The sequence below is a fragment of the Erpetoichthys calabaricus genome, chromosome 9 (assembly GCF_900747795.2).
Source record: "Erpetoichthys calabaricus chromosome 9, fErpCal1.3, whole genome shotgun sequence".
Lineage (NCBI taxonomy): Eukaryota > Metazoa > Chordata > Cladistia > Polypteriformes > Polypteridae > Erpetoichthys > Erpetoichthys calabaricus.
In genome coordinates, this window is record NC_041402.2 from 46,631,226 (window position 1) to 46,649,709 (window position 18,484).

The window sequence follows — 18,484 nt, forward strand, 5'->3', positions numbered from 1 at the left end:
TATACAGATATCTTTGACATAAATATCTACACACCACATTAAAAGTGGGTGCTGTCCTTTCTCAGGTTCATGGATGAAACATCACCTTTTCTGTCTTTAGATAAAGCTGCACTTTTATGATCAAGATGAAGACCAGATATTTATGCGGCTGTAGAACTGAGGACAGGCACCAAGCTGTTGAACCCGTGAAACTGTAGTAAATTTACCTAAGAGTGAAAGGGAAGAGGACCAGCTTTGTTATATGGGTTGGAGATGATGGCACTGACAAGAAAGCAGGAGGGAGCGCTGGAAGTAGCAGAGAGTTAAAGATGCTAAGATTACATTGGGTGTGATGAGGATTGACAGCATTAGAAATGAGTACATTAGAGGGTCGGCGCAGATTGGACAGTTGGGAGACAAGGTCAGAGAGGCGAGATTGCATTGGTTTGGACATGTGCAGAGTAGAGACGCTGAATATATTGGGAAAAGAATGTTAAAGATAGAGCTGCCAGGCAAGAGGAAAAGAGGAAGGCCTAAGAGAAGGTTTATGGAGGTGGTGTGAGAGGACATGCAGGTGATTGGTGGAACAGAGCAAGATGAGGAGGACAGGAAGATATGGAACAAGATGATCAACAGTGGCAACCCCTAAGTGAAGAGCAGCAGAAAGAAGTGTACTTGTTTTACAGCATTTGTTTTCCAATTCAGCGGCTTCTGACCGACTTCCTGTTCAGTTAATCTAATTTCCTCGGTCCGTGAAGTAACAACACTAATCAGTGCACCACCGTGAACCCTATATTCTGTGTTCAAATGAGGATATTCCTTTATTTTCACGCCTCAATAAAACGTGTATCAGAAAGCTATCACAACAACAGGCTCAAGGCCAGTTGCGTCGCTTTTGCTTCCTCCCCTAATCTCAGGCATCCTGCTTCTGAGCTTTGAGAGACCCCCTAACTCCAACTCTACCCCGTTTTCGAGTCCAACTCGGGTAAAACTCCGCCGGGAAAAAAACACTGCCACCGTTCGACTACGCGGTAACCCATATGAAGATACAGTATCAGCCCCGTAGAACTCGGTGGCCCTTCCAAGTTTGGAGCAGGCGCACCAAGGTGGGATTGTCACGGATCTCCTGGGGTTCGCGTATGATTGCGCGCCGTTTGTCTTTTGATTTAACATGTTCAGTGCAAAATGCCATCCTGTCTGTCAGGCGCAACAATGTCATAAAGTCTGAATTCTAAGGTTGCTGATGTATTTATAAGTTACTGTCGTTTTACTGAGGTGCTCGGCGGACAGCAAACCTTGTTAAAATGATATCGAAATTTTTTCATCGTTTTGCCATACTTATTGAGTTTTCATTGAAGAATTTATTGGTAACAGAACATACATCAATAAAGAAAAACGAAATTTACTAAAATATCAATAATAATTGATTACTGCTCAAGGCAGAATCCAAACCTGGACGAGATGCAAGCTCGCGCCCACCACCATACTCACTTGCATATGTCCATGTTACATTTGACATACTGTACTTGAAGTACTTCAAACGCACCTGGAGATCGTGCAGCCGCCAGACAGAATGCTCCTTTCTCGCCGAGAGGCTTTTATTTTGACACAACTTTGTAATTTGAGTGCAGGAAGTCGTTTACTTTCGCCACAAACCGCCTTTTTCACTTTACTTTTGCTTCGCCATCGCTTTGTTCAGCTTGTTGTTTTCTGCTATGGGCAGCACATCTTCTTCCGATGAACCATGTCTTCTTTGCCACCATATAGCGAGGGAGCTGACCGTTTTCAACTGTGGACATGGCTTTTGCCGGGGTTGCCTCCAGGAGGTTTTTGGAGCTTCCTCCACTGCTACCATTCACTGTCCCGAGTGTCGCGACCAATACCAGAAAATGCCAGCCGTAGGACGAGACGAAGTATTTCCTGACTCTCTGGCTAATGAGCGCCATGAGAAGTGCACTCAAAAATCTCCTGAAGGCACGGTGGTTTGCAGCTATTGCACAGAATCGTCAAAGATGGCTTTGAAGACGTGTCTGGTGTGTGGAGCATCGATGTGCGCCGACCATCTAAAGATCCACACGGAAGGTGCTGCGTTCCAAAGCCATCCTCTGGTAGATGCTACCTCAGACATCTCCGTCTGGAAATGCATGGAACATCAGGAACTGCTGAAGATCTACTGCCGGGAAGACGAGGTGTGCGTGTGCAGCGTGTGCACCTTGATCGGGGCACACAAACAGCACGACTGTATCAGCATCGCCCAGGCCGAGAAGGAACTACGGGTCAGTGATCAGGATAAGTAACGTAGATGGACACGTGCAAACGCGGTAGAGATGATCTTTTTAAAGGAACGGTATTTGCATGTAAGCTGGGAGTCATTAGTGCTTAAAACTGTTTCTCATTAATGCTTAAAGCTGTTTATCCTTTTCAACCGCTATGTCCTTCAGACGAGCTTCATACATACACTTTGAGTTTACATATTTTTGTCTGGCTGATGTTTGATATTTATCAGACTGACAATGTCTGAATCGCCTTTTGCAGCAGTGTTGTCACATGCATGCTTGTTTATAGGAATATTGAGATCTTTATCAGTAAGCCTGGGCTGGCACATGCATGCTGAAGTTTAAATTGTCCATTGGATTGGCATCTGTCGGTAGGATGATGGGTCTTGTTTGAGGTGTCAAACTCATACTGGAGTGCCACAGCTTTTTTAATTAATAACCAATTATTTATGCAAATGAAACATACTTCTCTTGCCTTAATTTCATATAACTTACTTTTTATGATTTAGAACCCTCAATTGTTTTATTTTCATAAACAGCAGCCAAACAATAGCGAGATGCAAAGCAACTCAACTAGCTAACTCAGATCTCCAACAAAGAGGCCTGAAATGTGTGTACTCAACTTTCCATGCAAAACTAGAGATTTAGTAAAGAAAACTTTATGGGGTATTTACGGAAACTCTGACCCATCCATACTTGATCAAGTAAGTAAATGTAACCAAACCAGTTAAATGATAACTTGCACAAATAATTTTTCATATCACCAAACCATTATTATGTTGTGTGTTGCCGTTATGGACCTTCCATCCATCCATTTTCCAACCCGCTGAATCCAAACACAGGGTCACGGGGGTCTGCTGGAGCCAATCCCAGCCAACACAGGGCACAAGGCAGGAACCAATCCCAGGCAGGGTGCCAACCTACCGCAGGACACACACAAACACACCCACCCACACAGCAAGCACACACTAGGGCCAATTTAGAATCGCCAATCCACCTAACCCGCATGTCTTTGGACTGTGGGAGGAAACCCACACAGACACGGGAGAACATGCAAACTCCACGCAGGGAGGACCCGAGAAGTGAACCCGGGTCTCCTAACTGCGAGGCAGCAGCGCTACCACTGCGCCACCCGCCATTATGGACCTTAAACCTCAAAAGTGATGAATGTGATATATAGAGTGTATTTTAGTTTTCTTTTAAGAGAGCCAGTGCTGCACTGAAGAACTCTTTGATTTTTTGTCAACTTACACTACCTGTTGGCACTTGTTGGGATTAGAAACCAAAACACAGTATAAACACAAGTGTGATTCACTCCCTGCATACAGAATCCTTTAAATGTCATATTCATAGCCTAATGGTTTGATACAACATGGCTTGTGCGTGGTGCTGCTTGAAACTATGCAAATGGTCATAAGTGAAGAGAATGAGTTTTTAGACTGACATGATTTGTTTTAACTGGTGATGATGACTGTCTTCTGTGCTGATTTAGGCTCCCAGGAGCCATTCAGATTTCCTAATATAATTGGGGCAATAAGATCACCTAGTGAAAATGATGCTTCTTTTGTTAACTGTGTGCAGGATATGCCATTAACAGACAAGTCATCTGCGATGCCAAGATGAAACTGACAAATGTCATGGCTTGGAGGCCTGGGTCAATCCTAGGTTTAGTGATTTTGAGACAAAGTAATGCTGGCAGACAACTTGGTAATGGTACAGTACAATAAAGGCTGGTAAGGTAATTGGCTGAACCTTCAGAATTTCGTATGGCCTATGCTATTCACTGTAACAGCAATCATGTCATTACATGTGCCAAGTGATAGTGGTTACCCCCTTATACAATAGCACCTCATGCCTTTTCTCGATACTGTGCTTTAATGTTGCACCGTAGAATACCACAAATGCAGGCAAGATACAGGTGGGATTGTCTGGATGTGTCAGGTGGAAGGCTGCTCTACCAGCAAACAAAGGTCTGTAGGATCGCGATTGCATCAACATGAGGTTGATTAGCATAGTCCAGGGGTTCTGGGTTACAATCCTAAAGGTCCGCAGTGGCTGCAGGTTTTCACTCCAGCTTTTTAATTGTTTTCATAATTAGAAGCCAGGTGTAACAAATAATGAAACTCAGTAGTTAAATATATGGTTTGTTAGTGCTTTCTTGCAAAAAGCGTATATTTAGTTTTCTGAGAACTATATCCATATGGTTGATGGTCCTTCCCTTTTCTTTCTTATTTCATATTTTTTTATTAACCCAGATACTGATGCATGTATAGAGTTTAAATGGAAGCATATAAGGTATAGAGCCAATATTCCTTTATCATTTGCACCTCATTAGTAACTGATGGCTGGTTAAGAAAACAGGCAACAATTAAAATATAAATGCAGCAGTTTAAATGAAAATAGGCAATTAAGGGTTCTGAATTGTAACAGGCAATGTAATTAAAACTAAGCTCTCCAAAAATGTTGCTTTATTAGTAAATAAATGGGTTCTAATTAAGAAACTGAATAAAGCAAAAACCTGTAGCCACTGTAGACCTCCATTAAGCTCCCCAAGTGCAGTCTATATATTGTTGTTTTAGAGTGGCAACCAGATGGTGTTCGAGGTGTGCTCACATACAAATATTTACAAGATGATAGTGCTTTATAAAGGTAAATGGCATACAAATGTGGGTATGGCAGCTTTTAAAAATCTTGACTTTTCTTTGGGATATGCATTTTCCACTTTTATGGCATACTTGAATCAATGCCAAGTTTTATTAATGAGAACCCAGATCTTTATTTCTCAGACTTCACTTTTTTCTTTTCAAATATTTTATTGAAGCTGATATTTTATGGTGAGCATGGTTATGTACATTCAATCAAGTTAACTAATCATTACTTTGCATCTCTTTATCGTTTGTTTGCTGGTAAGGAAAATATAATAAAAGGCAAATTATATTTATTACAAAAGAAGTGTGTTTTTTAGCAGTAGTAACCAGTTATTAATTAGAAATGAAAATCTACAGCCACTACAGTTCTCTAGGACCTGAGATTGACTGTGTACTGTATATGTAGATTATGGTTTTTATTTGGCTTGGCAATTTCATGGCAGATTTCGTTCTGGTTACATTTGACTGATAAATGCTGGTTTCAGTTTGTGTGTCAATCATAAGAGTGGTGGCACATGGTAGGCACTTGAAATGAATTTGGCAGTTCAGTATACTGTAACCCTTGCAGATATGCTTGTTACCTGGACTGTATCTCTACATGTTACAAGAGAAGGCATTGCCAGCATTACATGCAAGATTGTATTCTTCAGCAGGTTGGCACGTGCATGCCAGAAGGCCAAATTATGCTTGTTTTGTATGTCACATTTAAGGGGTGGTTTTGTTTTTCAGGCATTATAAGTACTGAAAAGGAAATCATGAACAGGTTGAGTGCTCACATTTTAGGGAGGGATCAGCTGTCCAGGAACACTGAGGATGTCTTTCTTCAAAGAGTAGGCCCAATTAAGAGTTACAATGTAAATGTATCTCTGTGTAATAGTTTTTTCCACATTGTGTGCTATTATGTCTCTAGAAAATAAAGGCATCATGCAGTCATTACTTTATGCAGTTGAGGCTTGTGAGGACCTGGAATCAATCCTAGAAATACAGAGCATTAGGAATACCCAGACACCGTCAATTAGGTGTTAGCAGTTAACCTAAAATGCACATCATAGGGAAGTAGGGAAAAAAAACACACTCGGACGTATGGAAAAATTTTGGAAATGTCACACAAACACATGCCAACTTATACTCAGGATTCAAATTGGAGACTTTGAACTGTGTTACCAACTTTATTTCCCTCATTTCGACAGAGTTGTAGGATTTATAGTAAGCCTTCAAACACAATTTTACCTGTCATACAGATATATATATCGTGTTTGCATAATTATTAAATTCACAGAGGTCAAAATCTGTCCATGCACACTAAAAGTTTCACACTATAATGTTTAATAATGGAAATGTGTAAGTGATGCATCTTCATAAATTCTTGTTTAAATTGAGTTCAATAGATAATGCAGATATTGGCATTTGGCATTACGAGCATTGTAGGTTTTGCTTTCTCTCTAATCCAATAGATTAGCTGGTTAAATTGAACAAAAAGTTGTTAAATTTAGCAAGAATTTAAACTGATATGGACCACATGTTATTACCTCTGCATATGTAGCACAGGAGAAAGTATTGTATTTGGTTTTAACATTGAAGGTTTTTGTTTTACAGAGGTCCATACAGTAAGCATTTTTCAACACAATTTGACCATTTACAGTTTGTTGTCTGTCTTTCTGGGCATGTACCTTTGTGGTACAGATAATATATAAACAGATGGACATAATAAAGTCAAATTTAACGCTCTTGTAACAATCCATAAACATTTAATTCATTTTGAATTTAAATAATTTTATAGGAACTTGGAGTTTAGTGAATAAGATTTCCAGTTTTTTTTATCCAAAATTATCATGAAAGTGTCCTATTTTTATAAATTGTTGCAGATATAGCTTGTACTTATAGAAAATTCAAGGTGTAGAACGTTTGTCTCAACCATATATGTTTTTAGCCTTCTGTTATTTTTATGTTCATCACAGCTATAGCTTTTGTCTTCTATGGTACCACAGCTTCATTTTTTAGAAAATTGTTTGAATGTTTAAATGTGTAGTTAACTTGGCCATATTTTACCCATCTGCAGTGTTCTAATACTACTGTTAATTCTGTTGCTACTATTAAATTTGCTCCATGTGTGATTTATATACATAAAATGTTGTATGACCCCTATTTTTTTCCTTTATATTTTGTGAAAATTTATTTCTAAAATTTTGTTTTATAAATAGGCCAAATGAATAGTAACTGCTACTAGTTTCTAAGAATGAAGAGAAATTTGTACAACATAGGCGCTGCTTGGAAAGCTACACCTAGTAAAAGACATAAATGACCTTCTTGGAATACCTCTTGTATCTCACTATAATACAGTGTTTTTCTTGATATGTATGAATTTTTTTTGATAATTCTACTATGAGATATGTTAAGACATGGCACTATTTAGAATGCAATAAGATTGAGGTAGCACCTATATTTTTGCCTTGGCATTGTCATAATTTGAGAGTAACATCTTTATAGCATGACAAGCATACAATAAAAGATAAAGTTGACTTGACATTGCAGCTTGCTTCATGAGTTACTTTGAACATATTTTACATCATAAGTGCATCTGTCGTTTTTAGCTCAGATGCTATTCATTTTGCAAAATGGATACCTAATATTGTACATACCCTCATCCCTGTGCATTCGTTTTTTTCATTTTTCAATACAATATTGTGAACACAACAGCACTTCATTGCCTGCAGATAACATGTTCTAAAGACTGACTCCACTGATTACACCAGTCATAATCTGATCGACTGTTGTGCTATAAAATGTTTCTCACTGTGTGAATTACTCCCACATGTCAATTTGTTGTCTTATTGGACAATAATTTTTCTTAAATGAGTAATTAGTTCATATATCAATATTTTTAAAAAAAAATTAATTTATCTTAGAAATAATACAAGTTATTCTGAAACATTTATTATTATTGTGCATTTTGGGTACTATTGGGTACATGAGTAGGTGTGAATATTTATGGCAAACTGATTGAAAAAAACAAATTTAAACTGAGATTTTATTTAATATTTTAGGACAAATTGAAAAAAGATATTCAGAAAATCAAAACAAACAGTACAATCATCAAGAATAATGTGGATGTTCTAATGGAGAAGAAGCTTGATCTTCAGGTGAGTCTGCTCTGTGTGTTCAGTCAAGATGAACAATGCTAATGCAATGCCTATGCCACACTATGACTTATCTCCTGATTCTTCAACTTTTTAAATGTGGGCATTTTTGTTAGATGACAGAATTCACTGTGGTGCACACCCAAATTCACAATGGTTCAGTTTTAGTTTTACTAGTCAGTCTAATCCCCGCACAAGGAACAAGAACTAATTAACTCTACAGTCTATAAAACAGAAGACAAGAACAGAGAACGGGCTCCTGCCATTCATTAGGCAAGCAAGGAACTTTCAACTGCTGGATCGGCTAGGAAATGTATTGTATGCGCCTATTTTTCTTGAACAGTTACCTCCAGTTGTTGTGCTGTGCTTATGCTTCAATGAAAATATGGGACACGCAAGCTTCCCTGTGGAACAGTTTTGGAAGTAACTTTACTACCCGAGTTACAAGTGCTGCATTATGATATAAAACTGATCCCTCACCTCATTTCATCCATCCATCCATTATCCAACCCGCTATATCCTAACTACAGGGTCACGGGGGGTCTGCTGGAGCCAATCCCAGCCAACACAGGGTTCAAGGCAGGAAACAAACCCCGGGCAGGACGCCAGCCCACCACAGGATAAAGCGGGTTGGATAATGGATGGACTAACTACAGGGTCATGGGGTCTGATGGAGCCAATCATTTCATTATATTAAATAACAAAATAATAATTAACCCTGCCAGAAAAGGCATTTGACCATTGTATTATTTTTGATAGCAATCCAGTTTGAGGTGTTTCATTTTTATTTAAACAGAGGTAAATGATAAATTCTTTTTGTGCATATTGAGAAGAAAATGCAGTAATCTCATGCTTGGCTCAAAGCTTTGACATGACCTGAAATAAACATTAAGAAAGTGGGAAGGAGTGACATAACTTGTAACTTCGAATATACCTATCTCACATTAAGTCAACGGTAACTACTATGCAGTTCTCTTAATTAAAGTTGGAACTGACTTAATTTAGACAACAGGTGTAACATGACATAAGTAATAATAAGAAAAAAGCTTTACTTATTTTGGAAATTGCAGCTGTAAGTAAACCGTGGTTTGAAACGTTGCTTGCAACTAATTTGGGTCTTCTTGATTGAACTTTTTTTTGCTTGAGAAGATGCAATAAGGAAACAAAATAACCCAAATGGCAATGATTTAATAATGAGGGTTAGACTATGAGAGCATTTAATTTAATCTTCCCAAGATCTCAGTACTCTTATTCCTATGCATGCTAACTCAAAGCCATTGTAATCCAAGTGAATGTAATTAAAATAGTGTAAAGCTTCAAATTTAAAATTAAGGCGGTTACTCCATTGCTATGAACTGAATCAGAAATAGGACTCTTTTATCAGACTTAAGGCACAAAATACTTTTTTTTTTTTTTTATTTCGCCTTATACAATTTCTTGTATTAGGAATTTGGTAGTTTTCACATACCCCTTGGGGTCAGCCATTGTACAGCACCCCTGGAGCAATTACAGGTTAAGGGCCTTGCTCAAGGGCCCAGCAGAGCAGTGGCCTTTTTGGCAGTGACGGGGATTCGAACCGGCAACCTTTGGGATACCAGCGCAGATCCTTAGCCTCAGAGCCACCACTACTTCTAGAAATTTGGAACATTTTTAGTATAAATGAAGCCTACCTTGTCATCAGTTGGTACATGGAAGGGAGTCCCTTATTCCACAGCAATTTTATCAAATCACTTAAAAATAAGAGATTGAACTTTTGAAGTTGTTAGTATTTAAGACTGTATGAAATGTGGACAATAATTTTGATGGGCTTAGTTTCTAATCTGATTTTTTTTTTTTAGACTGAAATCATTGGCAGAAAATCTTATCTTCAAGACCAATATGCAATGCTGAAGAAGCTGATTGAGGGTGAGGAGAGTAAGGTGCTGAAGTGCTTGGAGCGAGAAGAGGCAAAGGTTATAGCTTCAATTGAGGCCCAGCTTAAACCCCTGCAAGAAACCTTGAAAGATATTATGGAGAACTCCATTGTGTTGGAAAAGCTATCCGATTCTAATGCAGCCACTCGTCTCCGGGATCAAGCCTTTGTACAGGTAAAAAAAAAATCACTCCTGGATAGACAGTTTATGTAAATTTGAATCTGCATTTGTAAAGTGTTTGTGTAATTTACAAGCAAGTTTGATATTTATTTTATATAATGCTTTTCAGAATTAAGAGTTTTCCACTAGTAAATCATAAAGGAACTGTTTCTGAAACAATGCATTGACTGTGTAATTAAAGAAATTTATGTGTGAGTATCACTTCTTGTCTGGAGAGGATATTGTGATGTGAATGTTAAGATAAAACAAAATTCAAAGCAATAACATTGAGAATAGATATACAGTATGGATTGTGTGTTATGAAAGAATTAATCCTAGATGGATAGAAACTTTATTGTAGAGTAATGTGAAAAGGATAGTAACACTGCTTTTATGTGGCATCTTAGGAGTGTTGTTTAAGATGTGGTGTGGTTATTTGCTTCACTGCTTTTGCTTCTTGAAACAACGGGCCAAAAATTATAGCTTTTGTAGTACTTTATTATTTAGTGAATATCTTTTTTTGTCTCTTTTTAAACGTCACTTATGCACATTGTATTTTTATTCCCTCTTTCTCCAATGCAGGAATACTGCAAGATGGCAAAGAGGTATGAATACATTTGTTGCTTTTATTTTCAAGGAATGTGTTTACATTAATAATTTGGTAATTTAGAGATAGATGGAAAAATGAAGCGTATTATAACTTTGATTATGAATTGACAATGATTAGTCATCTTGGCGTCTGCCTTTCTGTTTATGCTTTGTTTCATAAAAGCTGCTGAAGCCATTCCCAGTGTTACTATAATATGGTAAAGGCACTTTGAAAGTTTCCTGCATGTCTGTGGGGTTTGTCTGCACATTTTTATTCTACGTGAGCTTTTCGATAGTCTTATTAAAATAACACATTAAAAATAGAATTTGTTTGCAAGATGTTTGCTACCAGAAGACAAAAAATTAAATCATTTAATTAAGTGGGATAATACATGTTTTGAATTCAGTTATTTCTATTTTATTTTAAGTACATTAGAGATGACTGGGGGCCAGTCAGGACAGTTGTAAACAAATCATCTGTAAGAGCCTGCATATCACACAGAATTTCATCTGGGGTTTCTTTCAACCCTGTTTTCTCTTTTGATTTATATATGTTTGTGAATTCTAAATTCAGCCTTCAAACTGCTCCCACCAGTTGAATTCAAAGGCATTCCTAGTTTACTAGAGTACTTTATTTTAATATGGCAGTGTTTGCAAATTACTTGTCATGTCAATTGCATGTTACTGCATGTATCACATTTAAGCTGTTTTTTCATTGTAACATGAAAACGCAAAATGAACTTCATACATTTAGATATAAACAGAGCTTTTGGTAAAGGAATCTCTGCAGCAGTGCTGATGTTTGTATTGCACAGATGGTGCATCACAGATGTTACCACATCTGCAAAGAGTCTTATACCTACATTGATACTTGTCCTCAGTGTTTTGACAATATATTATCATGAAAATTTGGAATTCTCTACTGCATTGAGTCTTTGCCATGCTAGGGTATTTGCTAACACTGCTGCATTATGGTACTGGTTACTGGATTCAATTTGTCACTGTGTCGGTGTCTTTGTAAAAATCTTATGTTCTCCTTTTTCTTTTTTTTTTTTGGTTTGCTTTGCCATTTAAAAGATGTGCTGTTAGGGTTAATTAGTGACTGTAAATACATGTGGTATGAATGTTGACTGTAAGGGTCTCGCATCCTATCCAAAGTTGTGGGCAAGTTCTCCATGATAGGCTTTGGCATCTTGCATCATTTTAATGGGCAAAGAAGTCCCCAAAGATACAGGAATGGGTGAATAATTAATGCAACCTTTCCAAATAATATTTAAACTGTAAATAGTGATCATTGAACTGAGCCATTACATCTATTCAAGCAACATTATTAAAAAAAATAGTGGAGAGATGTTACGTACCAAAATACTACAAATGTTCAATAACAGTGTTCTATTCTGATTTTCTGTAGTATACCCTTTTTTTTTTTTTTTTTTTTTTTGTCTGAGGATATTGATACGGTGGGCTGTAGGGGGCTCAATTGAGTCTTCCTTAAGTTCAAAAAGAAGCCAAGGAGGCTACAGAAATTAGAACTTATTCTATGAAGAGTAAAGAAGGGACAAAAAAGAGTAAACAAAGCAACAACACAAAATAAGAAAAACCACAATCCTGTTTTCTCTCCGAGTCTGACTATATGGTTCTTTATGTCCTTGTTGGGATGGCTGACCAGCTAACTAACACACAATAATTTAAGCATTCCAGGTATCCTCCCCGGCACACTTTTTCACTTGTCCTTGCTGCACCTGAGCCTTAGTTTACCCTGTTGTCCAACTTAAGTCCACCCCGTAAATACTGCTGGAGGTCAATTAAAAACACCTCAAAATCACTTTTAAGGCTTGTGGCTACTCTCTTTCTTGATTAAGGAAAAGACGTCACAGTCCCAAGTAGTGGACCCAGCTGTCACTGCAACTCAAGTGAGGATTATACATAAAATAAAGAGACTCGTATTTATTATTATTAGGTTAAACCTGATTGAAAATATTATCATCAAGCCTTCCATTAGTTCACGTTGTGCATCAGATGATCTGTTTAATTTGTTTTCCCCATTTGTGACTGATTTGGGGAATTTGAATGTGATCTCATAGGTAATTTGTTGACTTGTAATTTTTATGCTGTATTGATGTTAATCTACATGCTGGCATTTGATTCAGAACTCTGTTTTAAAGCGCAAATGAGAAACAGTTGTAAGTCCACAGTATGTACATCCACTTAAAGAACAATGCACAAGTGTTCCTCTGTCATAATTGTGCATCTGCTCACATTCTAATTCATTCTCTAATACTCTCTTGCTTGGGTCATTATTATGCTTTATAAAATGGTCTACCAAAGTGATTTATATATAATAATATCCAATGGCACAAAACTCAGCTGCTTATCTTCTGACATGTACAAAGTTGTGATTCAGTGTAATCCTGTGTAGTTTAAACTGGCTCACTGTGAAAGTGTACTCATCTTAACATTTTGTTGTCAACCTTCAAGGCACTATGTGATAAATCTCCTTCATATTTATCCATTTACACATTCTAAAAACTGCCTTTCTGTTTTATGTAATTTTATGTTACCTATCTTTTAATATCTTTTTAATTCCATTTGCTTTTTTGATGTAAAGTGCCTTTAAATACTTGTGTAAACTGGCACCTGAACAAAATCCTTGAATCCTTGGTTGTGCTCAGGACTTTTTCTGTTCTAAATGTCATCACTTGTTTTCATGATTTTTATTTATGATTATTGCATATGATTATTATTTGACATTGTGTTTACAAATCAAAAACTGCCAAATACTCATTCTTTGAAGCTGACACTATTATAGAAAATTTGTATTGTATAAAATACCGAGGAGCCATGCTTGAGTAAATCTGCCTTTCTGGAAAGTGACTCAAATGAAAGTAAAATTTGCTCGTAAAAAAACTACTCCTAGATGTTTTAAAGTAATAAAAGTACAAGTAAATGTAGGATCTCTCTCTGTTTTCTGCAGTATATGGCCAAAAAAAGTTCTTACATACTTAAAATTCTTCAAGTTACCTTCATTTGCATGGGAGTTTTCTAACAATCACTAATGTATGAGCCAAGTAATTGCAACCTAAAGCAGTGACATTCAGTGTGAGTGGACATCTTAATGATTTTCTGTTAATTAAGTGGGGTAGGTGCTAATAGAGGTGTGCATGCTTCCCTAGCTTTAAGCAGGTACCATTTCATAAGGTGAATTTTCATAACATGCACAGTTAATTTAAATGGAAAACATTTTTATGTCCCCAACACGCACCCTATTTTTATTCAAATAATGCCAAACTGAAAATTGATAGAATTATTTCAACAATAATATTAGCCATTAAAACAAGCCCTATTTTGGTACTGGTACTAAGGTCTGAATGCTGGTATCGATGCCAAAGTCAAAATTTTAGCACCAACCCAACACTAAACTGAACTTGCAATCAGCTCTAAGAATGACAGAGTCAGCCTGGGACATCAAAGTGCAGCCGCACCCTGTTTGGCAGGCTGCCATGAGGACAGTATCTGAACGTAGTGGCTTTAGTTGTGGAAATAACAGAGGTTGGGATTGTGCGTCACCAACATCCTGCTTAAGTAAAGTAGAACTATTCCTAAAGTACACTCAAATGCATTAATGAAGTATTTCCACTTGGTTATTATATAAGACTAAAAAATAACATTTCCTTGAAACAAGGTGTAGTTTAAATCTGTTGTAACCTTACAATAAATGAGCTAACACTTTACCTGCTATTCCTCTTTACTTTCTCTTTTTTAAGTATTAATCACATGGCAAGTCCTATCAATGAGCTGCAGCCTCCAAGAGAACTGGACCGTGATAAACTTGAGAGGCTGCAGAACTGGACAAAGAAGAGACTGGAGGTGGCACCTATGAAGGAGGAAGACAGAGAATCCCTTATTCTGTTCTGTGAGTGTCACAAGAGTCCTGATGATTTGGCAGCGACATGTTCAGATAGAATACTAAGAGAGCTATTTAGGCTGAACAGAGATTGTGGCAGGTTATACAATAAAGTCACCAGTGATTGTGTACTTTGTCATTCTGATAAATGCAGTTCAGCAAGAATGCTCCCGATTTTCATTTATTCACATAACGGATTGACACCCTGTCCAGAGTTGGTTTCCTGCCTTGTGTCTAGTGCTATTGTGAAAGGCAACAGTTTACCCCTAACCTGAACCGAATAAGCCAATTAGAAAATGGAAGGATGAATGCACATTGACATTAAAATCGATATTTATTTGTGATTGACATAAGTCTTGGCACTCAGCAAGTATGACAGAGGCACCTGTCACATTGAACAGCCTGTATCTGGGGATGTAAGTTTGTCATGGGTGCTCCCAGAAATGCTGACCAACTACGATACGATTGTGAACAACAGTTTTTCTTTATACGTAACAGTAATGATACACTGGTGGGTACAGCTTGAGTCACCTCATTAAGAAAACTGATTAGTCAGCTGTAGTGGGGTACAGTTACCCTGATGTTCTTTTAAATACAACAATCCTTGTCATTTAACACATTAAAAGTGACACATACTTTTTATTTGCAGTACCTAAGGTTATTGCCCCACCCATATTTACTTGCCGGTATAGAAAAATGTTTAATTGGGTTCTTTAAATTCTGAGTTCAGTCGTAATCATTTACTGTGGTACAGTAGGATAATGAGCTCTTTGTCATACATCTATCTATTGTCCCATGGTGGAGAAAAATGATGGCAGTCATAAAAAAGGGTACACCTGGCAGAATTCAGTCCTAGGTATGGGACACCAGCTCATCACGTTATATTCATGCACACAGAAGGGCAGTTTTAACGAGGGTATTGTCCTGCCACTATAGGAGGAAAGTTAGCAAATGCATGGAAAGAACACGCAAACTTCAGCCAGATGTGGAAATGGTACTTAGGATGTCCATCTCTGGCTAGACCTACAGTATTATGTTCAAAAACAATAGATTTTTTTTTTTTTTTTGTAGAGTGAACCTAGAATTAAAAAAAAAAAAAAAAAAAGAGTATTATGTATTGTTTGCTTTCTTGTAGATGGGAAAACTCCAAACCTGGACCCAGACAGTGCACACGTTAAATTGATCCTGACTGATGACAATCAATCAGTAACTCATACAGAAGAGAACCAGCCATACTCTCACCATAATGCACGATTTGACATTTTCCCACAAGTGCTGGGAGCTGAACCACTGGAGGGTGGTTGTAGTTACTGGGAAGTGAAGCTCCAAGGTGAAGGTCGCTGGAAAGTTGGCATTTGTTACCCCCAAATTGGCCGGAAAGGAAAGGGCGACAACTGTAGACTGGGATACAACAGTTATTCTTGGTGTCTTTATGGGGAGAAGGATAAAACCGAAGCATGGCATCAGAAGGAGGCAGTCTCTGTTTCAGGTAGCCCCAAGCAAGTTGGGGTGTATGTCAATTTTGATGATGGTATAGTTTCTTTTTACAGTGTTCATGAAAATTCTGTGAGTTTACTACATGAATTCCAACACAATTTTACTCAGCCACTTCTTCCAGCATTGGCAGTTTCCAAGATGTCTTTATCATTTTGTTAGATGGTATAGAAAGGAAAGCCATAATCATTCCGCCACAATGCAGCAGCAAGTACTTTCTCCAAAAGTGGTTCCACAGCAGCTGGGTGTCTACAACTGTCAAGGCAGGGAAACGTTTTGATCCTACTTTTTGCTTCCTTTGATGCCAATTTATACTTTCTGCAGATGTGAATCCTAGCAGTCACCTGCAGAACATCCCCACATCTCCAAAGTTGTGGGTCCATGCAGTCTGCCCTGCTTTGACTGTTCATGATTTGTGTATGACCCACGAAGCAGCAGAAACGTGTACAAATTGTGCAGCAACAATCTGCTTTGCTCATATTCATAGACATGTGAAGTTCATGTCCCCTGAAGCATACTTTTTACATGGACAAGTGACATTTTAACATCAATTTGGATGACCACACTCATATGAGAAAGTCTGTGTACATCTAAAGGCCATTTCAAGTTGACTATTATGGGGATGCACTTTAGGCCAATTCATATTTTGTGCATCTGCTGTTGTGTTCAAACAAAATGACATCATGATGTCAATGTAGATGAGTGCTTTTAGAGTTTAAAACCATTGCATTTGAAAAATCTTACAAAAAAAAAAAAAAGTCATGCCAAATTCAAAGGAGAATGCAGTGGGTCACATGTACAATTTCTGTGCAGAGAATAAACAAATCTGGCAATGGTTATTAAACAAAAAAACTCAGGGATAGATGGTAGATGACATATGCAGATAATTTTAATATAGTGGAGATATTTTGCTTATTAGCTTAGAGAAAATGAGATTTTTCAGTAGCAATCAGTAAACAGCACAATGAAGCAATAGATAAAACACAATTGGGAAAAAAAAATAAACAGTATAATAACTGCACTGGAGTAATGAGGCATTACTGGAAATGTGATCAAGCAAAACCTTTAAGGTAGCTGAATAAAAGCCCTGTGTGCCATAAATTTTACGTTAACGTTTGGGCACCTGGGAGCTGTCCATCCACCCTGGTGTCAGGATTTATGTTGAACATTTTTCATATTTTCAATTTGTTTTGACATGGTGCTTGGCCAAAGTAAGGTAAAAAGTTCCAAGTTAAATTTAAAATGTGAGAGGACAAATATGAAAAAAATTTTGGGTGCTCAAAACTTAATATAATCAAAACATTTAAAAATAATTTGAGGGAAAAAATTACAGCTGCCTATGTTTGATATTAATCATGTGTGTTACCTCATAAGTTATTTGTCTCAGTTTCTCCTTGGAGCCAAATAAAGTACATCTACCAATCTACCTACTAACTTGAACAACCACCGAAACACGTAATTGAAGCAGAAATCTTAACAACCAACCTTTAAGAAGAATCTGGATGAGATATTGGAATGGCTTAGCTATTCGCTAAACAAACAGGCTAGACGGAATGAATGGTCTCCTCTCATTTGTCAGATTTCTTATGTACCTGCAGCAGAGCGTAAATGTGTTACCAAACCAGGTTTTACCAACAACGAACCATACTCCGTTTAACTTACTACTCTTTACTTAATCTTGATCCATACTGTCAATTTTCTAACCTGCTTATTCAGGTGAAGATGGCAGAAAGCCAGTAGGTTGTTAAAACAAGTATGTGGCCTTTGTTGTGTCCTCTTTAAAATGAACTGTAGATATACAGTAAATGCATTTTAAGTGAATAAAACAGATCGCTAAGCATACATGGATGAAAGTCAATGTTAGGAACAGATACACTGAAAGTCAATGTTAGGAACAGATACACTGACACCAGGAATTTAATAGAAACTTTTTTTTTTTTTTTTAATAAAGATATAAATCATTCATTCCCTTTTGTTAAATTTGCTTCTAATAGACTTGGGGACTATGACCTCTACTTGATGCCCCCGCTTTATATATATATATATATATATATATATAATATACATACATACATACAGCTAGATAAAGTATACTCATGCAGTTCCAATGTGCTAAGCCATAAATGCAGTCATGGATTTTTTTTTTAAGCAAACTCCTTGAGAAGGTAAACAATGATTAATAGACTTGGACCAGAGTCCAGGAGTGTAGTGTTCTGGTCTGGACTTTAAACCACTGTGTTGCTGGTTCAGTTCCTATCTCTGCATCAATGGAGGTTGCTTCTACCTGTGCTCCAACTACAAGAATTTAAACAATTATGTACAGTATCCTAATCAAATGATGCCTTAGGTAAAAATGCAATAAAATATACACTGACTGGAATATGAA

At 37.3% G+C, this 18,484-nt stretch overlaps 1 protein-coding gene across 1 annotated transcript; it reads left to right on the forward strand.

Annotated features, from left to right (window-relative positions):
* Nucleotides 1-1,636: 1,636 nt before the first annotated feature.
* si:dkey-29p10.4 (E3 ubiquitin/ISG15 ligase TRIM25) lies at nucleotides 1,637-18,459 on the forward strand. The gene is made up of 6 exons (XM_028809580.2): nucleotides 1,637-2,255; nucleotides 7,948-8,043; nucleotides 9,879-10,127; nucleotides 10,695-10,717; nucleotides 14,465-14,613; nucleotides 15,740-18,459. Exons 1-6 carry the CDS (start codon nucleotides 1,695-1,697, stop codon nucleotides 16,258-16,260), a joined length of 1,599 nt encoding a protein of 532 aa, XP_028665413.1. The 5' UTR covers nucleotides 1,637-1,694; the 3' UTR covers nucleotides 16,261-18,459.
* Nucleotides 18,460-18,484: the final 25 nt, after the last annotated feature.

Bases quoted from the DNA above. Each gene is read 5' to 3' on its own strand.
- si:dkey-29p10.4 (XM_028809580.2), top strand. From the start codon at position 1,695: ATGGGCAGCACATCTTCTTCCGATGAACCATGTCTTCTTTGCCACCAT. The intron at 8,044-9,878 runs GTGAGTCTGCTC...TTTTTTTTTTAG, and splicing joins AGAAGAAGCTTGATCTTCAG to ACTGAAATCATTGGCAGAAA. The intron at 10,128-10,694 runs GTAAAAAAAAAA...TCTCCAATGCAG, and splicing joins GGGATCAAGCCTTTGTACAG to GAATACTGCAAGATGGCAAA.